The following is a 26,655-nucleotide window of genomic DNA, read 5'->3' on the forward strand; positions in this document are numbered from 1 at the left end:
TGTGTTTGTTCTCTTCTCTTCTTTTCGAGAGAGAACATGAATGGTTGAGAAGGGCAGAGGGAGAGAGAGAGAGAGGGAGAGAATCTTAAGTCGATGCAGGGCTCAATTCCACATACTGGGATCATGCATGACCTGAGGCGAAATCAAGAGTTGGACACTCAGCTGACTGAGCCACCCAGTGTTTGTGCTTTTCCATCTGCCTGTCTGAGACCTCACCATAAAAAGTGTTTTCAGCAACACTACGTGTGATCCTGTTCTTACAATATGTAATGACTGCATGTTTTCATAGTCACAGCGTCAGAGAAGAGTTAAGTTCTATAGTCTTGAAGGTGTATAAGGAAGCTTTTATAAAATGACTAAGAAGTAGACAGGATGATGTGAGGTAGTGAATGTTCTACCTGAGTGTGAAGGTTAGGAGTAAGCCCGTTAGCCATCTCTGGTACTGTTTAGTACCAGTTTTTAGAGTTATTGCTCTGACTGCAATGTCTGTTTATACCAAAGCTGTTTGGAGGAACAAAGTAATGAGTTCTGGGAGTAATTTGAACCCACCCCCAAACTCCAAAACATCAGTGAGCAAGATGTGTGTGGATGTGTGTGTGTGTGTGTGTGTGTGTGTGTGTGTGTTTGTCCATGTTTGTCCCCTTGTGTCAGATCAGCCATTTCAGAAGTAAATTGCCCCATATAGTCAGAGAATTAAGGTAACCTTCAGTATGAAGAATGAGATTAAAGAAGAACAAATGTAGAGAAAACTCTTCATCGTACAATATTACTCTGGCATGAAAGCAGTGTTTTATAGGAATTGAGCGCTTTTTAAAATGTTCTTTTTTCTTTCTTTCTTTCTTTCTTTCTTTCTTTCTTTCTTTCTTTCTTTCTTTCTTTTAGGAATTGAGTGCATTTTTAACCATCAGAAAATGTTGTCAGTGTTAGAAACAGTCAAGGAAAAGAGTGGATAGAGACACTAGAGCAGCAAGGCTTGAACCTTAAGTATCTTTACATGGGGAGGGTGTGAAGAAGAAGAGACAAGTAGCAGTCAGAGGTAGGTTCGTAAAGTTCAAGGAAGCTGCCAGAGCTACCAAACATAAATTCTAAAGAGCTGACACCGTGTTACAGACATTTACAAAAGAGGGTATAAAGAGGAAAACAAACTTCCCTCCCCACCTTCCACCACCCTTTTTAAAGGAGTTTAGCATTGAAAAGTGTGGAGAAAGAGGGTGATAACAGTCCAGTGCAACTTAGGGCTTTGCACCTTGGTAATTGTCTTTGTTGCATAGCCTTATTGTCTGTCAAAACTACTTCTTACTAAATTTCCTATTGTGTTCCTTGTTGCATTTATCTGGTTTTGTAACCTCTTTGAGATACTGGGGGTTTCAGAGCGGGAGCTCTCCTGGGGAGGTTTGGTGTTTGGCTGGTGTGGAGGGGAAATGATGTATTTTATAGGAGGCACTGTGTATCATATGTGCACTTAAGGTTCACACACAGCAATATATGATTGGAGCTTTTGGCCCTTTTCAGTACATTTAATATCTCCCCTAGAGCTGCTGTGGGAAGTTGGGCTAAGTAGTAAAGAATATTGTAGATGTCTCAGTGGGCCAAGCTCAGCACTCAGTGACAAGTGATAATTTATCAGGTAGCAAATTTTACTGTGTTCATATTGCTGTGTAGAAATACCTGCCAAGATCCTTCACTTTAATTGATAATTCGGCGGGGGGGGGGGGGGGGGGAGGAGATGGGGGACAAAAACTAGAAGCACACAAGTTGTATTGTACAACTTGCATTCACTCAGCTCGTGGAAGTATTTCTGTAAATGATATGATATATGTGAAGGCACGTGAAAGATACTACAAAAAGTTGATTCTAGAGTGTATTATTTTGCGTCAGTGAGAGTGAGAGAGTTGGTTACTGTCCTTTTGTGTAATCTCATTGCACTCTGTTGCTACTTCTGTTGCAGCATGTGATAAACATTGCAATTTGCCACCTTATTCATTTATTTACTCAGCAGATATTTAGTTAATACTCATTAGGTGTAGGACATTGAGCTAGGTGTTAGGGATAGAGGAATAAAATCCTGCCCTAAAAGAGCTCTTTGCTTAGGATGGAAGATAGGAAATATATTTAAAACACAGTATTTGCTAAAATAGAACTTTAGCAAGAGCCTGAAATTACTCAATACATATTTGCTAAGTGTGTGAAAGTATGCATAGGGGACTAAGGAATATAATACTGGGCACCAGTATAAACATTGTGTGAAGGGGTCAGAGAAGGCTTCATAGAGGAAGTCACCCTTTAGTTTTCTTGAAGGAGAAAATAGAGCTTGTCTTGTGGACAAGTAAGGGAAAGGGCATTTCAAGCAGTAGGAAAAGCATATGTGGAGGCACAGAGGAATATTCTAGGAACGGTGAGAAATTTGATTTAGTTTAAGTCTGGTGGATGCATGTAAAGGAATGGCAAAACTCTGATGAATCTAGAGAGATAGGCAGGAACTAGACAATAAAAGATTTTTTCTTTTAATTTTTTCTTTCTTTTTTTTTTAATTTTTAAAATGTTTATTTTTGAGTGAGAGAGAGACAGACAGAGTGGGGGAGGGACAAAGAAAGAGGGAGACACAGAATCCAAAGCAGGTTCTAGTCTCTGAGCTGTCAGCATAGGGCCCAATGCAGGGCTCAAACTTACAAACTGCAAGATCATGACCTGAGCTGAAGTCAGACGCTCAACTGACTGAGCCCCCCAGGCGCCCCTAAAAGATTTTTTCTTGATCCAGAGTCACTGCAGATATGTTTATTAGTTTTTTGTATTCCCAAGTCAGCTTTTGGTTTGTTGAATCTCTCAATTGTTTCTTTGTTTCCTATTTCATTAATTTTTGTTTTTATCTTTATTTTTATATTTTTATATGGCATTTTTAGTTGAACTCTAACCCATTTTTACATTTTTTTAAATGTTTATTTATTTTTGAGACAGAGACAGACAGAGCATGAACAGGGGAGGGTCAGAGAGAGAGGGAGACACAGAATCCAAAGCAGGCTCCAGGCTCTGAGCTGCCAGCACAGAGCCTGATGTAGGGCTCGAACTCACAAACCGTGAGATCACATCTGGAGCCGAAGTTGGAGGCTCAACTGACTGAGCCACCCAGGTGCCCCTAACCCATTTATTTTTAATCTTTTTTGCAAATCAGTTAGGGTTGTTTTTGGCAGTATGTTACAGAAACCTGAACACAGTGGCTTATTCAAATTTTTCTCAAGAAATCTTGAGAAATGCCTATGCTGTGCAGCTGCTTAAGGAAGTCCTCAACAAACCAAGCTTCTAGTTTCCTTGTCTTTAGTGTGTAGTTTGTGGCCTTTTGGTTATAAGGTAGCTGTTCTTGATGCAAGCACTACGTCTTTGCTCCAGTCTATAAAAACGATAAAGGGCAATTTCATCAGGGAAACGTTTCTAGAATCCCTACCTAGCAATTCCCACTTATATCTCCTTACTTAGTACTATGTCACCTGGCTACTCTAGAGAGAGCGGGGGAGAGAGAGAGAGAGAGAGAGAGAGAGAGAGAGAGAGAGAGAGGATGAATCCCAAGAGGGCTCTATAATGTGAGTGCGGAGCCTGATGCAGGGCTGGAACTCATGAACTGTGAGATCATGACCTGATCCAAAATCAAGAGTCAGATACTTAACCGACCGAGCACCCAGGCGCCCTGAATGTTTTAATTAACCAAGCACATTGCCAACTAACTGAGGTCCTATAAGTCAAGAAGAGGGGGAAAATAGATGTTGATAAACAGTGTTGTCTACTATGCTTGTTTTTAATTATTTTTTTTTTTGTTGTTGACTTCTAATTTTATTTCATAGTGGTCTGGGAATGTGGTTTTGGAACTACGTTCTTTGAAATTTTTTGAGAATTCCTTTATGATCCAGGCATTTTGGTCAATTTTTTCATATGGACTTGAAAAAAAAAAAGATAAATAAAGCCTACCTTTATTGGGACAAGATTGAATCAAGCATATCAGTTTTGTTATTAAAATGTATCATATCAGCCATCTGGGTGGCTTAGTCTGTTAACCATCCAACTCTTGATTTCGGCTCAGGTCAAGATCTCATGGTTTCTGGGTTTGAGCCCCGCTTTGGGCTCAGCACTGACAGTGCAGAACCTCCTTGAGATTCTCTCTCTGTCCTCTCTGTCTCTGCCCCCTCCAATGCTCATGCACATGTGTTTCCGCTCTCTCTCAAAATAAATAAACTTTAAAAAAAAGTGCTATATCCATACTCATTTATCTTCTAGAACTTTCAGTTTCTGAGAGGTATGTTAAATAATCCCATGAAGACTGTGGATTTGTTAAACTTGCCTTGTGTTTTGTCAGTTTTTGTTTTATATATTACAAGTCTGTGTTGTTAGATACATACAAGGTCATAATTATTATTTCTTGGCAGTTTTGTAGGGTGCATGCAGTGCTTTTTCCCTTAGATTAGTTGTTCTCAAGCATTTTAGCCCTAATGTTTCCATTATCTGGGTTCAAATTCTGGCTCTCTCGTTTACTAGATGTAGGATCTTGAGAAAGTCCTTTTAATCTCTCTGTGCCCAATTTCCATAGCTGTAAAATAGGAGACATTAATAATACCAACCTCCCAGAATTGTTTTGAGGATTGAGTTAATATATATATATATACACGTGTCTATATATATATATGTATATATATATATAGACACGTGTATATATACAGTATAACAGAGCCTAGTATGAAGCAAGTGCTATGAATAATAGCTATATTATTGCTACTATAACAATTTTTTAATGAATTCTGACTACCTTGGAAATGAAATTGATAGGTAATTAGGTTACTGTTGTTCATAATTATAAAGCATCAACATGATACTCTAACTCTATGATAAACAAGAAGTAAAAGAAAATTAAATTAGTAAAAATATACATTTCAATATGCAAAATTTGGGGCCTGACTACTGTAGAAAATTTAATGAAGTAGTCTGATGCTTTTACCCTCTCACAAATGACTGGTTTAAAATTTTTTTTTAATGTTTATTTTTGAGAGAAAGAGAGAAACAGAGCGTGAGTGGGGGAGGGGCAGAGAAGGAGGGAGACAGAATCTGAAGCAGTCTCCAGGCTCTGAGCTGTCAGCACAGAGCCCAATGTGGGGCTCGAACCCACGAAGCGTGAGATCATGACCTTAGCTGAAGTCAGACACTTGATCAACTGAGCTACCCAGACGCCCCACAAATGATTAGTTTTAGATTTAAGAGAAGACAGAAGCCATTCCATGCAAGAAGAAAAATTAAAGAGCAGAGATACCAGTGGATATTAGAATAAAAGTATAACAGGGGCGCCTGGGTGGCGCAGTCGGTTAAGCGTCCGACTTCAGCCAGGTCACGATCTCGCGGTCTGTGAGTTCGAGCCCCGCGTCAGGCTCTGGGCTGATGGCTCGGAGCCTGGAGCCTGTTTCCGATTCTGTGTCTCCCTCTCTCTCTGCCCCTCCCCCGTTCATGCTCTGTCTCTCTCTGTCCCAAAAATAAATAAAAAACGTTGAAAAAAAAAATTAAAAAAAAAAAAAAGTATAACAGACCAAAAAAATCTAATGGACTAGACTTATTTGTATGTGATAAGGGAAAGAGGACAGTGACCTCAAATGAAATAGCGATAGCTTGCCAAGGCAAATTACAGATTGATGAAGGAGAGAAAAGAACGAGGTATGATATATCTTTGCCAGCTTTATCAGTGTTTCTTTGTAAAATATTCATTTAATCTTGAATGTTTCATTGAGGGAAAAAACTTGGCAGAGTAGGAACACTGATAAATTTATTTGTGAGCAAAGCAAAAATATGCTTTTAATTTATGGTTGATTTTTTTTTTTTTTAATTTTTAGAAAGAGAAAGAGAGCACAAGCAGGGGAGAGGGGCAGAGGGAGAGAGATTCTTACCATGCTCAGCACAGAGACCACTGTGGGACTTGATCCCCTAACCCTGGGATCATGACCTAAGCCAAAATCAAGGGTTGGGTGGTCCAACGACTGAGCCACCCAGGTGCCACTATAGTTGATATTTTATTTTAAGTTTATGTTGAGAGAGAGAGAGAGAGAGAGAGCGAGCACCTGCAGAGGAGAGGCAGAGAGAAATGAGACAGAATCCCAAGCAGGCTCTGCACCATCAGTGTTGAGCCCCATGTGGGGCTGAAACTCACGAACTGTGAGATTATGACCGGAGCCAAGATCAAGAGTCAGACACTAACAGCGTGGAGTCTGACATGGAGCTCCATCTCAAGACCATGAGATCATGACCTGAGCCGAAATCTAAGAGTCAGATGCTTAACTGACAGTCACCCAGGCTCCCCAGTATAGGTGATATTTTAAAATAAAGGCTAAATAAATCATTGTGAGTATAAAAACTACAAATGGGTTCTGATACATATTGTATAATACAATACAGTTGTATAGGATTCAAATACTATACGACTATACTATACTTCAAATACTAGGAGCAGCATTGCTACTGGTGGTCTGATTTTCTGAAATGTTGACCAATTCTTCATGTGTTCTTCTGAACATAACGAAAGAAGTGATTTTTCCTCAATTCATAATATAGTTGTATTTCTAGAAAATTTAGTATATATTAAAACCATGCAAGATGACTTTTTTTTTTTTTTTGTCAAATAGTGTTAGAATCCAAGTTCAGGTAATAATACATATATATGTTCTTCATTTACATGAATGTCTAGCAAGATATTTGAATTTCATACAGCACATAGAACAATGCTTCCTTGTGCAGTACTGTCCTGGTACCTTGCAGGATGTCTAGCATCTCTGGCCAGCAACACTCCTTGCCCCCAGTCATTGTTATAACCAAAAACCTTAATCTAAAAACTTTAAAAACGCCTCGTAAGTGACTTGTTATAGCCTCTATTGAAAATTATTGCTTTAAACACTGCATATGCCTAATACTTACATTGCTATACCAGCTTACTGTATACTTATTGTATATTCACTGTGACTTCTTGACTGGAAGTCCTAAGCCATTCATTTAACAGTTAACTTAATGATTAATTGCTTTGTGACAGTTCTTATGTTCTTGTCCTAATTATTATTTAATTCTCTCCTTACTATTTCTCTGAACTGGTCAGAGGTTTATGTTTCTCATTTGCTCTAGAAATTAAGCCTCCTGACTCAAGTTAACTATTTAAATTCAGCAAATATTTTTTGAGCAATTTCTAAATGCTAAACTAAAGGCACTGTGCCAGAGAAGGGATTCTTAGCTTGATTTTATACCACACTGCTAAAAGTGAATATATGGGATGTGATTTGTTATTAAACATATGCAAATAATTTAATTTTAAAAATATAAATTAGAGTTGAATTAGAGGTACCCCTATATTAACAGTCACTCTCATTTGTGTGTTAATATGCTTATTTGAATGGAATAAAAATGGGCTATAGAAATAGCTAATGGACATAGGATTGTATTTGTAACCTGTAATTTGTTTTTTCTATTTGAAAAAATCTAATGTCTGTTCGTAGTTATATAATTATTGTCATGTTTCTCTTTCCTGCTTACCTTTGTATGATTTTTGACAAAAATCTAGATTGCCCATGTAAAAATAAGTCCTACATGTCAGAAGGTGTGTATGTGGGGTGTGGAAGAAAGCTGAACTACTCTTTCAAGGATAGAAAAATGAACGGGGCAAGTTCTTGGCTTGAAGCATATGGGAAATTATTCATATGTAGTTGTAGATTTTTTAATCTCTTTTTTAATCTGATTTTTAAAAATGTTTATTTATATTTGAGAGAGAGAGAGAGCGAGCATGGGTGGGGGAGGGCAGAGAGAGACGTAGACACAGAATCTGAAGCTGGCCTCAGGCTCTGGACCATCAACACAGATCCTGTCGCGGGGCTCGAACCCATGAACCGTGAGATCATTACCTGAGTGGAAGTCGGAAGTGTAACCAACTGAGCCACCCAGGCGCCCTTGTAGTTGTAGATTCTATGTGTCCATAGAAGGAGATGAGTTCAGGGTCTTCCTATGTTGCCATCTTGAACCCAGACTGCTCTTAGACATATAGAAGATAGGTAGACTACCAACATACAAACGCAATATGCAAATTCTGTAATACGATATGCAAATTATGTAATGCAACTTCTGTAATACAGATAATTAAGGGTAGAGTAGTAAGAAAACACAGAATGGAGCATCCAGTTTTTCTTGAAGTAAAGAGATTTTTCCCAGGGAAAGTGATGTTTCTATATCTTGAATAATTGAAAGAAATTTAGTAGGGAGATTGGTATTGGGCTCAGGAGGTGAGGATTGCATCAAGGCAAGGAGAATAGTATATGTCAAGGCAAGGAAGTATGAGAGTGTGATGCATTTGTAAGAATTACAAATATAAATATATAATAGGTAAAGATAGGGGGAGGAGTGGGCACAGGGATAGACAGGGAGCAGTAGATGAATTTAGTTTTGCTAAGGAGTTTGGACTTTATTCCTTAAGTATCAGTGAGCCATTGAAGAATTTTAAACTGGAGAGCAACAAGGTAACTTTGTGATTTGGGGGCATGGATTACTGGAAGACCTGACAAGCTGATGCCTAGTGTTGATCTATAGGCTTCTCAACGTCCAGCACAGTGCCTTGCATAGAGGATGATAATATTTGTTACTATTTGTACCTGAAAAGACTAATGAAAGGTAATCGGTCACTTCCAGCCTGCATGTACACACTTGACTGGACTTTAGTTTGTGATATGTAACTCTTGTTTGCAGATCTGGAAATTATCTTCAACTCAGATATTAGTTTTAGGGTCTGAATCTTTGATCAAGGGGAGAAACTCTGTTCTTGATAGTTGCCTGCCTAATGCCACTGAATGTTTTCTTGGTGTCTGCGATCATTCATTCTAAGTAGCAGTTCTCAATTTTTCTGCTCACCCTTTATATAGTTCTCTTTCTTCTGGTTGGCCTCTTCCTTTAATTTTCCCATTGTTCATACTTTATCCAGAAGAACTGTGGGATGATGGGGGTTACTCATTAGAATACTACCATGCTGGTAGAGAAATTCTTATGTACACAGACATTTCTGGTGACTTAGTATTGTTATTTGATTGTATCTGTGCTTTTTTGTTTGTTTTGGTATATTACTGAAACATCTTTAAAACCTGCAGGGTACTTGGACTTCTGAACATGTGAATATAAGCCTCTGTTCTATAAAACTTTAATTTTGTCTGCAGTTAGATGCCATGCTCTCTGTTTCCTAATGTGTGTGTGTGTGTCTGTGTGTCTGTGTATGTATTGAGGGAGTGTTGTCAGTGCATTTTTTAAAGGCCTAGAGGGGTACTCATCAAGCTTGAGACAATAACTACTTGGAATGAACACAGAAGATTGCATTTAATGGATCGGATAGTCAAAGGGACTTATTTATTTTTATTTATATTGTTTTAATGTGTTACAAAGAAAATATATGCATGTATTATTTAGGTAAAAATTAATATAAATTGAAGTTGAAAAGTTATATTTTCTATTAGAAATTTTAGTCAAATATACTGTGAAAGAATTGGAAAATGAAGAAAAGTAAAAGAAAATAAATCATTGATATTAGTTCTACCACCAGTGACAGTCACTATTAACATTTGATAAACTTACTTCCACTTTTTGTTTTAGCATAGGCTTGGGCATATATCATATGCAGGATTTTTTGTGTGTGTGATTAAAAAACTGTTCTTTATTTCTTAATGCTAAATTTATGGGAGAAAATAAGATAAATTTTTTACTTGTTTCTTCCAACTTTTGGAAGCTTTAAAAATCTATAGAAAATTGGGAGTGCCTGTGTGGCTTAGTCGGTTGAGCATCCGACTTTGGCTCAGGTCATGATATCATGGTTCACGGGTTCGAGCCCTGCATCGGGCTCTGTGCTGATAGCTCAGAGACTGGAGCCTGCTTCGGGTTCTGTGTCTCCCTCTCTCTCTGCCCCTCCCCCATTCATGCTTTGTCTCTCTCTCTCAAAAATAAATAAAACATTAAAAAAATGTTTTAATTAAAAAAATAAAAATCTATAGAAAATGGAAAGAATAGTATAAAACCCCTATAGTCCCTTCACCTGGATTTGCCAGCTAATGTTTTCCTACATTGCTTTATCTATCTGTATTTTTTTAAGATTTTATTTTATTTTTTAAAGTCATCTCTACACCCAACATGGGACTTGAACTTACAATCCTGAGATCAAGAGTTACATGCTGTACTACTAACTGAGCCAACCAGGTGCCCCATTGGTATATATATATATTTTTTACAACACTTGAAAGCAAATTGCAGCTATCATGACACTTTAATATAAATATTTTAGTATATATCTTCTAAGAATGCGTTCTTCTATGAGGCCATAGTATCATTATTTATAACTGAGACAATTAACCTTAATTCAGAAAAATAATTTCATATACAGTTCCTATTAAAAGTTTTCCTATTTGCCAGCAAAAGGTGGGTGTTTTTTGTTTTTTTTAATTAAGTAAGCTCTACGCCCAACATGGAGCTTGAACTCATGACCCTGAGATCAAGAGTCACATCCTCTACCAACTGAGTCAGCCAGGGGCCCCAACAAAAAGTTTTTTATAGCTTTTTTGAACCCAGAATCAAATCAAGGTTTCATACATTTCGTTTCAGGGGTTATGTCTGTTAATGTCACTTAATCTAGAATATTCCCCCACATTTTGTTTGGAGAGGATTGTCTAGTTGTCTTTTAGATATTCTGGATGTGTCTAATTGTTTTCTTATGATTAGATTTGACTTAAACATTTCAGTATGTATATTACATCACATCAGAAAGTTGACAATGCCAGGTGTTTCACTTTTGGTAATGCTAAATGTGACCAACCCCTTGGTTAAGGTGCTAACCAGCAGATCTCTCCATTGTAAAGACATATTTTTCCCTTTGTAGTATATAAGTAATCTTGGGGGTATTATACAGCAATTATATATACTACTGTTTTTCACTTAAAATTATAATAGTATTTTCTGTGTTATGTCAAATTCACCTGATATGCTAAATTCTTATGAGCATATAGTTTATTTTTTTAAATATTTTTTTAATGTTTATTTATTCTTGAGAGAGACAGAGACAGAGTGTGAGCAAGGGAGGGGCAGAGAGAGCAGGAAACACAGAATCCAAACCAGACTCCAGGCTCCGAGCTGTCAGCACAGAGCCTGGTGCGGGGCTTGAAATCACTAAGATCATGACCTGAGCCCAAATCGGACCCTTAACTGACTGAGCCACCCAGGCGCCCCTATACTTTCTTATTTTTATTAAAAACAATACCTATTTATTGAATGCTTATTGGGCCAACCTCTGTGTTAGTTTGCATCCATTATCTCATTTATCTAACATAACACTATTTTGTCCTCCATAATCGTGCTAGGAGATAGAGACTATTGTTCTCTTCATTTTACAGTAGAAGTCTTCACAGAGAAGTCATTCTAATCAGTAAGTATTAAAACGTTGTATTCAGTCTGCTCATTTCCTGACCTGGAGCCCTTCACCACTCTGCTATGCTCTTCTTTAGAAAGTAGATTTGAAGATCCTGTGGTAGCATCAGATGAATTTAAAAGTCAAGGAGAAGTACCGATTTTCTCTTCTGTTATCTTCTTTCTCCCTTTCTTTTTTCTTGCTTTTCTTCCCTCCCTCTCTTCATTTATTTATAATTATGGTAAAGTACATACAAGATTTACCATCTTAATCATATTTAAGTGTATAATTCAGTTCACGTGGTTGTGCTACCAGTCTCCAGAACTCTTCATCTTGCAGAACTGAAACTCTATACCCAGTATACAACTCCAAATCCCTCCCCTTCCCCTAGCCTCTGGCAACCACCATTCTACATTATGTTTGTATAAATTTAACTACCCTAAGTACCTCAAGTAAGTGGAAACATATGGTATTTATCTTTTTGTGACTGGGTTATTTCACTTAGCATAATAACTTCAAGGTTCATCTGTATTATAGCATGTGTCAGAATTTCCTTTCTTTTTAAGGCTAAATAATAATATTCCATTCTATAATATTCCATATCAATTCTATAATATTCCATTCTATTCCATTCCATTCTATTCCATTCTATAAACAAAATAAACATTTTGTTTATTCCTCTGTCAGTGAGCACCTGTGTTGCATATACGTCTTGGCTGTTGTGAATAATGCTGCCATGAACATGGGTGTGCAAATTGAAACTCTACTTTCAATTCTTTTGGGTACATACCCAGAAGTAGAACTGCTGGATCATGTGGCAATTTTATTTTTAATTTTTTGAGGTCTTACCCTTTATAATAATATTTTTATTTTTAAATTTTTGATAGAGGGCTCCTGGGTGTCTCAGTCGGTTAAACATCTGATTTCGGCTCAGGTCATGATCTTGTGGTACATGAGTTCAAGCCCCGCCTCGGGCTCTGGGCTGACAGCTCAAAGCCTGGAGCCTTCTTCAGATTCTGTGTCTCCCTCTCTCTCTGCCCTTCCCCTACTCATACTCTGTTTCTGTCTCTCTCAAAATAAATTTAAAAACATAAAAATAAGTTAAAAAACATTAAAAAAATAAATTTTTGATAGAAATATAGTTGACATTATATTAGTTTCAGGTGTACAACATAGTGATTTGACAATTATATACATTATGAAATGCTCACCACAATAAGTATAGTTGCCATCTGTCACCATACAATGTTATTACAATATCATTTACTATATTCCGTGTGCTATGATTTTCATCACTGACGCATTTATTTTATAACTGGAATTTTGTACCTCTTAATCCCCTTTACCTATTTTACCTATCCCTCCCATTTCTCTCCCCTAGCAGCAACCATTTTAGCATTTATTTTCCAAGGTAGTTAAAGATGTCACTCTCTTAGGAATATTCTTATTAATAGTAACCATGATCTATCTGTAGAGGACATACTGAAGCAAAAAAGCACCTTCTTTTAACTCTGAAAATCTAAGTCTATTTGAAGGGTAATTAATTTTTGTAGTTTTAGAAACTTGGAATGAAGATCCTCCTACATTTAGGCAGGTACCCCATCTTTTGTGGACCTCTATATTTAAACGATACTTTTTTCTTCCTTTATCAACTGTAATCTGTATTTTAAAAATCTATCAATGTCTATTAATCTTTTGAGGTTTCATTGAAGTTCCATGAAGTTTTTGCCTAAGTGCTCATTCTGTCAACATTTCAACATTTATATAAATACTTTGTGTGCTGTGTTTTATTCTTCATTGTCTTTCTTCTCTGACTCGCCATATAGCTTATTATTTGTCCCTTTCTAGATGGTAAACCCCAAAAAATTTTACCAAGTTTTATATTTCTTTTCCATTTGAATCTTCCCCCCAACCCCTGCCCTCCTCAAAAAAAATTACTCCTGGCTCACTTCTGCCCAAATAATTCACCTGAATAAATGATTCACTGGCCCTTAGATAATATATAGAAAGTATATTAGAAGTTTCACTTAACTGTTATTGCCATTGTTTTCACTGTGCCCTTATGATGTGCCAGGCCTTCCAGGCACTGCAAGACAAAGATGGATACAGTATAGATCCTGGTATCAAGATGCTTTATAGACTGGTGAGGAGATATTTATGTACAGAACCATGTGATGAGTGGTATACTGGTGTTATGAATGTTGTTCTGAGGTGGCATAAAGATGGAAACCACAAATAAATGATTCCCAGAGAGTCAAGAAGACTTCAGGGAGGAGGGAACATTTGGGTGTGGTCTTGAAAGGTAAGTAGAATTTGAGGTGCTAGAAGAAAGTATTTTATGCAGATGAAAGATAGAATGCAATGAGTTATGAACATGTTCATCATCTTGTCCACTGTTTTAAGGAAATAGGATTTTTTCTGATTAGTTTGAAATACAGATTGTTCATCCTAGAATTTCACATTGTTTTAATATCGAACTTTCTTAAAAGCTCACATTTTGTTAAAATTTCCGAGTGATAGTTTTCAGATGATGAAAAAAGAAGAATAGCTTTCAGAATGGAGAGCCCTTATTAAAACACAGATGTCTTCTGTAAATAGAGTTGGAAGAATACTGTCAGTGTGTTCTTTGTATATAAACGTTTCTTTTAACTTATCCATGCAGGATCTGAAAAGGAAAGTCACTTCTCTTTCTTCAATCACGAGATACATGACAACAGAATCATTGATGCACTAGGAAGAGAGTTGGGTTCCAAATCTCACTAAGAGATCTAGAAGAGGGGAGAGACAGCCAGTGTTCTGCCTCAGTTTTTCTAACCGGGGTCCCTGTGGCTCTGAGTGTTTTGCTTCCTCTTTCCCTTATGTCTGGCTGATCTGAAACATTGTTTCTTTGAACTCTTAAGATAAAATGTTATGTCTGTCCTGTACTAATAGATATGCTGAAATTCTGGGGCTGTTGTCATTTCAAGGAATTTCTGTAGATTGAAGAGTTAAGTAGGTTGTCATATTTTCTCCTGAAACTTCCACTTGGTCAATTACAATATACTAAAAGAATACTCAAAGTCCATAGGACGATGACATTTTTGCATAGCAAGTCTCTGTTGTGCCAGATCTGAAATGTTTTTTTTTTAACCAGAGAGTAAGGAGGTCCTTGGTACTTGGTAATTTTTCTACTGCCTCATTCATAATTTCTCAGTAGGAAAAACACATTTCAGTAAATAATTGAGTTTCTTTTGGGTAAGACAAAATATTTTCTCTGGTAGTCTCCTTTTGCTACTACTGAGACATTTAGAGGGTAAAAACATAGTTAATTTTCTTGTGAGTAAAGTATTACAGTTATTGGAAACTGTGGAGTGTGCATTGAAATTATAAAACAATATTTTTACATGCAAAATATATTGAATTCTGTAGAGAATAAATGTTTTAGAAGTAGACTTTCCTCTGTGTGTACGGGTAATAGTGTGAATGGTGTGACCCATGTTTTTTTGTATCTGACTTGAGTATGTTTATGTGATTATAAGGTACTTTGGGTTGGCTCACTATATTATCCCTAAAAGGTCCACTGACTTCTTTCTATATTTAACATGAATGCTTTTTTTCATGTATATACTTATGTGTGCGTATACACACACACACACACACACACACACACACACACAGATGCACACACACATGCTGCTTGGGGGAGATTTTGAGGATGTGGCTTTAGTGTCCTATAAAGATAGTTTTATAGTTCCTTAAGTGTTATATAAGGCTTATGCATATATCTTTTCTGTGCACACTTAAAATTCCACAAAGGGGACTTTTTCCTGTTAGTGTCCTAAGACTCAGCAATATTCACCATAAGGAACTAGCCTAATAAATTTCCCCCATTTTTTTCTAAGGTATTAAAAAAAGCTTCCATTTCTTGAGGTGTTATTAACAATGTTTTTCTGGCCAGCTTAATGTGAAACAGTTTTGCTCTTTGATGGAATAAATCCATCTTCATTAATGGAAGTGAGACCCTAATGTGATCAGTTTACAGGAAAACATCCTGAAGTGTATCTATTTTATCTAAACTGGCACTAAAACATCTTGGCATGTTTACATGTGGAGACTTTGACCTCATATTTAACTGCTGTCCTTGAACCCTTCTCTTGTTCTATTTTATTTTCTAGGTGCGCCATCGAGCTTCTGGCCAGGTGATGGCTCTTAAGATGAACACATTGAGCAGTAACCGGGCAAACATGCTGAAAGAAGTTCAGCTTATGAATAGACTCTCCCATCCCAACATCCTTAGGTAATGGCTTTTCCTTTCTTTTGAGGATTAGTGAGAAAGCTGGAACATTATTGGAGGCTTGTTAGAATAGCATTAATAGCTGTAAAAAGGGATTTGGAATTTTGTGCTGAATCTGTCTTGCTAGGATTTAGCTGTGCTGTAGGTATTTTTCTACCTATTGAGAATTAATTTTCTGTAACTGCATTTAATAAAGCAACTTCCTTCTGTCTCTCAACTTGCTTTATTCTTAAAAGCAGCTCACTAGAACAATTGTTTACTATTGCTAAATTAGTAATTAAAAAAATTTTAAGTTTATTTATTTATTTTGAGAGAGAGAGAGTGCAAACAGGGGCAGAGAGAGGGAGACAGAGAATCCCAAGCAGGCTCTGTGCTATCAGTTCAGAGGCTGACACTGAGCTCAGTCTCACCAACTGTGAGATCATGACCTGGGCGAAGTCAAGAGTCAAATGCTTAACCGACTGAGCCACCCAGGTGCCCCACTAAATTAGTAATTTATCAAGGAGAAAAGATTTTTCTCTTTTTGTTGTTATTTAGTTTTCTTAATTGCTTTATGAGATATCATAATTAAATCAGTGAATAAAAATAAAAGAGTGCCCCTAGGCTATCTACCCTTAACTTTTAGCACTGGAGAAGACATAGTTTACCTTTTTTACTTTTTTTTTTTTTTAATGTTTGTTTTGAGAGAGGGACAGAGAGTGCAAGTAGGGGAGGAGCAGGGAGAGAGGGAGAGAGAATCCCAAGTAGGCTCTACACTGCCAGCATAGAGCCTGGCAGAGGGCATGATCCCATGAACCATGAGATCATGACCTGAGCAGAAATCAAGAGTCAATTGCTTAACTGACTGAGCCACCCAGGCACCCCAATAGTTTACCTTTTTACAGGAGAATTCATATTATATAAAATAAGGTTATATGATCCTCACTTTCTAGTAATCAGTATCTGAATCTTTCTCACTCAAATTATCTTGATTTTTGTTTTAGTGAGGTGAGTGTATTTCCAAATGAAATCAAATAAGACAATTTGAGTCAATATATATTTAATAGAGTTTATGTGTAAGACACTTTAAGAAGTTAAAAGTGCTGTTTACTTAGGGTCATTTATTGCTAATATTTACATTGGACTGGAAAGGAATCATACAGCTTAAGTATGACTTACATGTTTGGTCAGTGATAGTATATTATGGAATTGGATTATACTGTTTACTTTAAACTTTCTACCTTTATATAGAATTGTTGGCTTCCTAGTCTACTACAAAAATGTTCAGCCAGTATTTTTATTATGATGACTTTCTTCCCAATGCACAAATCTGATTAACATATTTTTTTGAGCATTTAGTATAAGCCTGGTGATTTGTGAGACACCAGAAAAGTATAAAGACATATATAAAATGGAATGCCTGCTAGTAGGAAAGAGTTTGACTCTAACTGGGAATGTAGGACTTACATATATGAAAAGAGAACTAATAAAATCATCTAGGACACCACCACTTGCATAGAATAAACTCTACGTGCTATAGAAGTTCACAGGAGTGAGTGATCATATTAGCTTGGCAGAGTGAGGGAAGCCTTTTTGGAGGAGGTTGACTGGGACTGGAACTTGAATTTTAAAAGGATTTTTAGAAGATTGGGAAGGAACTCAGAAAATAGAAGCAAAGCAGTAATAAAACACAGAGGTAAAAGTGCAAAGCTTTTTGAGGAGTTAGTGAATAAAAACCCATTTGGTTAATAACAATAGTAAGAAAGTCACCATTTATTGAAGGCTTGTATGCTGGATACTTTACCTATTTAAAGATTTAATCTTTACAACTAATCACTATTGAAGGGACTGAGGGTAAGAGATGATGTGTTGGCCAAGGTCTGTGACTCTGAGGCCTGGGCTCTTTCTACCATTCTCCTCGTAGAAGAATTGATGATTTGACAGAACACTATTGGTAGATAAAGGTGGAAATGTAATAAAAATAATCAAGAATGGCTTGCATAAAGCCAAAAACAGTATGTTTTATCCTCTGTGTATTGGATTCTGAGCATGGACTAACATGGCAGAGGTAACTGATGGCAAATTCAGAATGGTTTAGTGTTAGGGAGACTCATGGCCAAGAGATCAGTTAGGGGGCCTATATAATGTTTGAGAGTGAGATTGTATAAGTCTTGATTTTAAGCTGATCATATTTTCATCTTGCTTAAAAATATTTTTAGGGGTGGCTGGGTGGCTCAGTTGGTTAAACATCTGACTTTGGTTCAGGTCATGATCTCATAGCTCATGAGTTCAAGCCTTGTATTGGGCTCTCAGCTGTTAGTGCAGAGCCCGCTTTGGATCTTCTGTTTCTCTGTCTCTGCCCCTTTTCTGCCTTGCACATGTTGTCTCTCTCTCTCTCAAAATTAAACATTAAAAATAAAATAATATTTTTATTGTTTTTCATTTTTATAGAAGTGATACATCATCACTATGGAACATTTAGAAAACAGTCAGCAAAACAAGAAAATAAAAATTGCTCTTTATCTCAGTGTGTAGGGATCAAACTATTATTAACATTTGGTATATTTTTTGCCAGTCTTTTATTTCACTACTTTTCTTATTTTCTTTATGTAAACTTGACTGGTGAATGCACGGGAAGAATGACATTAAATAAATTTTATTCTAGCACAGCAAAAACTTAAAATACAGTTGTTATATAATAGAAATAGCATAGTATAGTATGATTAAAAATGAAGTTTCTAGATTCCTGATCTGGCTGACTGGATTCAAATCCTGGATCTTGGGAAAGTTACTTAACCTGTCCAAGTATTAGTTTTCCCATCTATAAAATGAGAATAATGACAGTAAATATGTCATGAAGTTGTTTGAGGGTTAATTAAATTAGTGCATATAAACCACCTAGAAGAGTATCTGGCTTGTGTTAAGTGCCCGGTAAATGTTAGCTACTATTCTTAGTTTCTTTTTCTCTGGCTAGTTTTTATTATTATTATTGTTTTTGAGAGAGAGGAGAGAGAGAGAGAGAGAGAGAGAGTGCAAGTGAGCAAGGGGCAATGAGAGAGAATCCCACAAGGGGCTGAGAGAGAGAGAGAGAGAGAGAGAGAGAAAGAGAATCTCGAAATCCCAAAGCGGGGCTCCAGCTCACCCCATGCAGAGTTCGAACTCAGGTTCTTAACTGACAGAGCCACCCAGGTGCCCCTAGTTTTTTGTTTTTTTTTTTTAATGGCCCATTGAAGCCTGTTGCTTATCATTCATTCATTCACCAAACATTTATTGAGTGCTGCTGGTTTTAATACGTTCAAAGGTTTTTTCCTAGAGTAATGCTTTTGAATAGAACTTTCTGCAGTGGTGGAAATGTTCTTTATCTGTGCTTTCCAATAGCCACATGTGCCTAAAGAGCATTGTATGAAATGTGGCTAGTGCAAACAAAGAACTGAATTTTTTTAATTTGATTTAAATTACTACATGAAGCTACTGGCTACTGTATTGCAAAATACCGGGCCAGAATCCACCTAGATCTTTACTCTTGTTTTGCTTAATATTTATGTTCCAGCCTAGAAATGTGTGATGAGACCAGTGATACTATTCCTATTCAGATGTCCCCTTGATCTTTCTTACTTAGCCTATCTCTTTTTGGTTCCATTGTGCAGGAATGACACACCCCTCCCTTTTAACTTTCAACTAGTAATAATTTTCTTTGCACTCAGCTAAGTTTTCTAATATATAAAAGATAATGTTAACTTCTTCTTGATTTGGCAGTAGGCCACAAATGAGATACTTTATAAAAGCCTTTGCATCTGTTATAATCCACAGAAAGTATAAAATACATGAAAATTATTATAATTATTGTTAACCATAGTGGTTTTGCAGTCTTGATGATGACTCTTTTTGTTCTGTATAAGCCATCTGTTTCAAATATATTGTCATTAAAAGCCTGGAAATAGATTTATTTATTATTTTTTTTAAGTTTTATTTATTTATTTTGAAAGAGAAAGAGAGATAGTGGGGGAGGGGAAGAGAGAGATAGAGAGGATCCCAAGCAGGCTGTCAGTGCAGAGCCTGATGTGGGGCTCCATCTCATGAGCTGAGCTAGTGCTTATCTGACTGAGCCACTCAGATGTCCCTGGAAGTAGATTATTAAAAAAATTTTTTTTAATGTTTATTTTATTTTTGAGAGAGAGAGAGAGGGAGAGAGAGAGAGAGAGAGCGCGCGCATGAGCGGGGGAGGGACACAGAGAGAGGGAGACACAGAATCCAAAGTAGGCTCCAGGCTCTGAGCTGTCAACACAGAGCCCAATACGGACTCGGACACAGGAACCATGAGATCATGACCTGAGCTGAAGTCAGATGCTTAACTTACTGAACCACCCAGGTGCTCTTGTAGATTACTTTTAAAAAGAAGCTTCTGGTTGTTTTTATCTTTCATGTTTTTGTGCTTTCACTTTTATTATATATTTTGAATACAACAAAAAGAAATTATCTTACCAGTGGCCTAGAGGAAGCAGGGTCTTCTTGACTTTTGTTATTAGGAGGAACACTATAGCAATAGAAGCATCTATTATACATCCTTAGGCTACCTTAAATATCAAACTAAGCATGACTGTGTGTCATTCTTAAAATACTTAGAATTTTTATTTCTTAAATGCTTTTCTATTTGTCTTAGAAATTTACTATTAATACTCTGTTTTTATAATTTAAAATTTTTAATGTTTATTTATTTTTGAGAGAGAGAAGGAGAGTGTGCGTGGGAGAGGGGCAGGGAGAGCTGAAGACACAGAATCCAAAGCAGGCTCCAGGCTCTGAGCTGTCAGCACAGAGCCCAACTCGGGGCTCAAACTCACAAAACGTGAGATCATGACCTGAGCTGAAGTCAGTACTTAACCAACTGAGCCATCCAAGTGCTTGTAATTTAAATGTTTTGTAACTATTTGTTAATAAGGGTTTTAGGCTGTTTTCAAGCTGTGACGCTTAACAAGCTCTCCTTTATAGATGCAGAAGCTGAGGCAGAATTATGAACCAAGGTTTTCCCTGAAATTGAGATTATTAGATTTAAATTGGGAAAAATCCATCTCTCAGAACCCTAGGTTTTTCGCAGACCTGCCTCCTTAGAGGTTGACCCCCGGGGGGAGACTGATGAGCAGAGGAGGCTTTTGGTTCCCTCCTATGTTTCATCCAGCCAGGGCAGCTTCACTTTTTTATCTGTTTTATGTTAAACATGTGTATAAGAATTTTGAAGAAAGGGTCTCCTGCTTGAAATCAAAGAAGAGGTCAGAAATCACTGCATTAGTGATTTGGAAAGTCTACTTGAAAAAGACGGTATCTGTATGACCTGCCAGATGGTTGGCATCTAATCCTCTGGGCATGCCTTGGTCCTGTGCTGGCACAGCTATTTTGTGCCCAGCAGGAGCGAGTGAGCTGAACTTTTGCAGCTTTTTTTCTCTTTTTCTTGACCCCAGCCTCCCTACTCCCTCTTTTTCCTTTTATCTTTCTCACTCCTAAGATTTCTAGTTGGAAGGAAAAGAATGCCTGCTAAGTCATAGAGGCAGTAGGTGTGTATATTTTGTTTGTATATATGTGTTTTTTTTTTTTTTAATACATGGCTACAGTTAAGATTGGCTCTTTTATCATCAGTTGCTCTAAGTTATCAGTTAGAACAAGGAACAATAAAGTACTTTGTTGACTGCATGGACTGATTGTTTGGGCCTCTTGTGAATAAGGTTGTTTATGCCAGGAAGTCTTATGCTCAAGATCTGTAACCCAATTCCATGTCCTGCTAACTTCCATTCCCCAGTGGTCTTTCTGAGGACCTGTACCAAGATTTGTTTTCATACCTCTTTGTTATTCTTCATGCCACGAGAAATTTAGCATTTCTTTTAGATGCCTTATTTATATTCTCATGCTTCCTTTTTTTAGGCTACATTCTGAATTTATTTTTCTGTCTACTTATTTTTGTTCAGAATTGTTTTAGCTCCTCTTCAAAAGCCACTTATAGCAATGTGGTTATCATTTTGTTAAAATGGAGAATATGCTTTTAATTCACCAAATATTTACTTGGAACTATTCAGTCCAGACCTGTGCTAGGCAATATCATGGTGAATACAGGGAAATAGAACACTGTTATCTCCCAGTCTCCCTGGGAAGTAAACTTTACATCTAGGAAACAGATAAGTATCAGCTAATCCTGTGAGAATATGGCAGGATATTTTTCCAGTCTCAGTTATTAAGATAGCTGTCTTTCCAGTTACCCATTCTGAAAATCCCGAAGTCATCTTTACTTATTCTTTTTATTCATTGCTTCTAACCAGAAGCTAATATGCTCTTGATTCTAGATCTTCAAAGACTTTTGCATCTGTTCTTTCCTTTATATATTTGTAATTTCAGGCCTCTTGAATTTTTCCTGGAATGAATTATGTTCCCTATCTTTTTGACCCCCTTTCTCTATTCCTGATACACAGCTCTAATTGTATAACTTATTTCTTATAAACCTTTTATTTCAGAATTGGGTTGACAATCCTTTAGACTGACAGTTAAGGTCTAATCTGTTTTTTCTAGCCTTATCTTCCACTATTTGTCATAGGTACTTAACACAACTCCATGATTTCCTAATCGTATTCTCTTGGACAAGTTACTTGACCTCTAGGCTTTGTTTTTTTTCTTTCATTAAATTAGGGGAATGGACCAGATCAGTGGTTAGAAATCCACATTGAGGGATACCTAGGTGGCTCAATCAGTTGAGCATCCGATTCTTCATTTCAGGTGGGGTCATGGTAACAGGGTCGTGGGATGAAGCCCCACATTGGGCTCTGCACTGAGCATGGAGCCTGCTTGAAATTCTGTCTCTCTTCCACTGCCCCTCTCCTCTGCTTGCTCTCTATCTAAAATAAAAAATTATTTTAATTAAAAAAAAGAAATCCATGTTTGATTAATGTTGAATAATTTGGTTTTCTTAATTGTTTTTTTTTTTCTTTAATGTTTATTTTTGAGAGAGAGAGAGGAGGGACAGAGAGAGAGAGACACACACACAGAATCTGAAGCAGGCTTCAGGCTCTGAGCTGTCAGCACAGAGCCCGATACTGGGCTCAAACTCACAAACTGAGAGATCATGACTTGAGCCAAAGTCGGATGCTTAACCAACTGAGCCACCCAAGTGCCCCAATGTTGAATAATTTGTAAATGATCAGGTTTAAAGAATATTTTATCTCAGGTGTATATGCACCTGTGTGTGTGTCTGTGTACGTGTCTGTGTGTGTGTGCACGTGTGTGCTCCAGAATAAATTGGAAACATTTAAAAAGCTGGATTAGAGACACATGGGTGGCTCAATCACTTCAGCCCCTGACTCATGATTTCAGCTCAGATCATGATCTCACAGTTTGTGGGATTGAGCCCCCATTTGGGCTCTTCCACAACAGCACAGAGCCTGCTTGGGATTCTCTCCCTCCCTCTCTCTCTGCCCCTCCCATGTGTGCACATGCTCATGCTCTCTTTCTTTCCCCCATCCCCTCTCAAATAATACTGGCTTAAAGTAGATCTTTCTGATTTTATCAGAATTATAAATTACAGAATTATCCTGTAATTCTAGTGAGTAACTAGGTGAAAGGGTCTCAATATAGCCCTCAAAGCAAATTTTATAACACTAGCATGTTGAAAAGGAGGGTTAACATTTTTTTCTCTTCTCTGTGTCAAGGTAGAAGGTTTAATGACTTAGTACTGTGTGTAAGTTCTAATTCAATATAAGTAGGACAATTCTGTAAAATAAAATATGGAATAATCTTCAGTAATATTTATGCCATTGTCTGTGGACAATCAAGTAGTACAACCCCAAAAGGATGATTTTTTAAAAATTTATTTTTATTGAGATATAATTGAGATATAGTAGAAGATGATTTTTAATGTAAACAGTGGCTACCATTTATTGAACACCTATTATAGACCACTATTTTTTAAGTAATCTCTACACCCAGCATGGAGCTTGAACTCACAAACCCCGAGATCAAGGGTCGCATGCTCTACTGACTGAATCAACCAGGCACCCCTATATGGACCACTATTGATTATTTTTCTACCCCATCACCATTTTTTCCTGTCTAGACCTCTCCCATCTCAGCAAATGGACTTGTTGTTACTACCATTATTACTTAGGTGAAAAAACCTAGGAGTCATCTTTAATATCTTTCCCTTCTACCCTCTTTCAAACCATCAAGTAGTTGTACACCTGAAATGTATATAATACTGTGTGTTAACTATGCTGGAATTAACATTTAAAACTTGAGAAATAAATCAAAGCTCAGCATGTATATTATAATGACTGAATATAATCACTACTAGGCCAAGTAATGTATTATAATTACATTTTATTTCTTGTACAGTATTTTTGTGTTTTGCCTAATTTTTCATTTGCTTAGTTATTATATACCACAAATTCTTACCAAAGCTTTGTACAGAATTGTAAAATTCTTCTTCTTCTTCTCCTTCTTCTTCTTCTTCTTCTTCTTCTTCTTCTTCTTCTTCTTTTTAAGGCAAGTAAGTGCTCAACTGGCTTCATTTCTTTTTTAATGTTTATCTTTGAGAGAGTACAAGTGGGGGATGGGCAGAGAGAGGGACAGAAGATCTGAAGCAGGCTCTGTGATGACAGCAGAGAGCTCAATGTGGAGGTCTCACAAACCATGAGATCATGACCTGAGCTGAAGTTGGATGCTTAACTGACTAAGCCACCCAGATGCTCCCAAAATTGTAAAAAATTTTTCTGAATATGAATTTCCACTCTGCTAAACACATCTGGAAATCTAAAAATTCTTTCATCAAACCTCCTTCCCCCAACATTTCTCCTGGAGCTCTTGATTCTTCTGCTCCAGTTTGTATTGCTTATTCTCTAGACTGTTGCCCAGCAGGCACCTTGGGACTTGCTATCATCTTTATACCCATTTCTTTCTAGATCTTATGCCTTTCTTTTTCTTTTTTCTCTTTTTTAAAATTGTCATTAATGTTTATTTTAATATCTTTTAAATCTTTTCAACTGAACTGTCTGTGGTAAACATATTTTCTTTTCTTTTTTTTAAATTCCAGTATAGTTAACGTACAGTGTTATATTAGTTTCAGGTGTACAATAATAGTGATTCAGTGATTGATTCTATACATTATTCAGTGCTCATCATGATATATGTACTCTTTAATCCCCATCACCTATTTCACCCATCCCCCCACCTCCCTTCTGGTAATCATCAGTTTGTTATCTATAGTTAAGGGTCTGTTTTTTGGTTTGTCTTTTTTTCCTTTGTTCATTTGTTTTGTCTCTTAAATTCCTTGAGTGAAATCATACGGTATTTGTCTTTCTTGGACTTATTTCCTTAGGATTATACCTTCTAGATCCATCCATGCTGTTGCAAATGGCAAGATTGCATTCTTTTTGAGGCTGAGTAATATTCCATTGTATAGACATATAGTATCTTTTTTATCTATTCATCTGTCAATAGACACTTAGGTTGCTTCCATATTTTGGCTATTGTAAATAATGCCACCATAAACATAGGGGGTGCATGTATCTTTTTGAATTACTGATTTCGTATTCTTTGGGTAAATAGCCAGTAGTGTAATTACTAGATCACATGGTAGTTCTGCCTCCATACCATTTTCCACAGTGGCTGCACCAGTTTGCATTCCTACCAACAGTGCACAAGGTTCCTTTTTCTCCACATCCTTGTCAACACTTGTTTTTTGTGTTTTTGATTTTAGCCATTCTGACAGAAGTAAGATGATATCTCATTGTGTTTTGATTTGCATTTCCCTGGTCATGAGTGATGTTGAGTATCTTTTCTTTTGTCTGTTGGTCATCTGTATGTTGTCCTTGGAGAAATGTCTGTTCATGTCTTCTGCCCATTTTTAATTGGATCATTTATTTTTTGGTGTTGAGTTTATAAGCTTTTTACAGATTTTGGATATTAACCACTTATTGGATATATCAACTGCAAATATCTTCTCCCATTCAGTAGCTAGTCTTTTAGTTTTGTTGATTATTTCCTTTGCTGTGAAGAAGCTTTTTATTTTGATGTAGTCCCAATAGTTTATTTTTGCTTTTGTTTCCCTTGCCTCAGGAGACAGATCTAGAAAAGTGTTGCTTAAAAACAACAACAACAACAACAACAGAAAAGTGTTGCTATAGCTGATGTCAGAGAAATTACTGCCTGTGTTCTTTTCTAGGATTTTTATGGTTTCTGGCCTCACATCTCCATCTTGAGTTTATTTTTGTGTATGGTATAAGAAAGTGGTCTGGTTTCATTCTTTTGTTTGTAGCTCCCCAGTTTTCCCAACACCATTTGTTGAAGAGACTTTTTTTTTCTTTTTTTTTTTAATGTTTATTTCTTTTTTAAAAAATTTTTAAATGTTTATTTATTTTTGAGAGAGAAAGAGAGACTATGGGTGGGGTAAGGGCGGAGAGAGAGGGAGACACAGAATCAAAGCAGGCTCCAGGCTGCGTGCTGTCAGCACAGACCCTGATGCAGGGCTCAAACCCACGAACTGTGAGATCATGACCTGAGCTGAAGTCTGACACTTAACTGACTCAGCCACTCAGGTGCCCTAATGTTTATTTATTTTTGAGAGAGAGAGAGTATGTGAGCTGGGGAAGGCAGAGAGAGGAGACACAGAATCTGAAGCAGGCACCAGGCTCTGCGCTGTTAGCACAAAGCCCAATGTGGGGTTTGAACCCATGAACTGGGAGATCATGACCTGAGCTGAAGTGGGACGCTTAACCAACTGAGCCACCCAGGCACCCCAAGACTGTCTTTTTCACGTTGCATATTCTTGCATCCTTTGTCAAGGATTGATTGACCAGGAGTGCTTGGGTGGCTCAGTTGGTAAGCATTCGACTCTTGATTTCAGCTCAGGTCATGATGTCATGGTTCATAGGTTCAAGCCCCATGTCAGGCTCCACACTGACAGTGTGGAGCTTGCTTGAGATTCTCTCTCTGCCCCTCCCTTGTT

General features: G+C 37.1%; 1 protein-coding gene across 3 annotated transcripts in view; it reads left to right on the plus strand.

Annotated features, from left to right (window-relative positions):
* Positions 1–26,655, plus strand: part of TESK2 (testis associated actin remodelling kinase 2) — a 131,824-nt gene that overhangs the window by 49,038 nt on the left and 56,131 nt on the right. For all 3 annotated transcript variants that reach the window (XM_060622346.2, XM_060622345.2, XM_060622347.2), the window contains one exon: positions 15,583–15,704. In XM_060622346.2, coding sequence (XP_060478329.1) covers positions 15,583–15,704 — 122 coding nt within the window. The remainder of the gene's footprint in view (positions 1–15,582; positions 15,705–26,655) is intronic.

This window comes from Panthera onca, chromosome C1 (assembly GCF_046562875.1).
Source record: "Panthera onca isolate mPanOnc1 chromosome C1, mPanOnc1 haplotype 2, whole genome shotgun sequence".
In the NCBI taxonomy this organism is placed as follows: Eukaryota; Metazoa; Chordata; class Mammalia; order Carnivora; family Felidae; genus Panthera; species Panthera onca.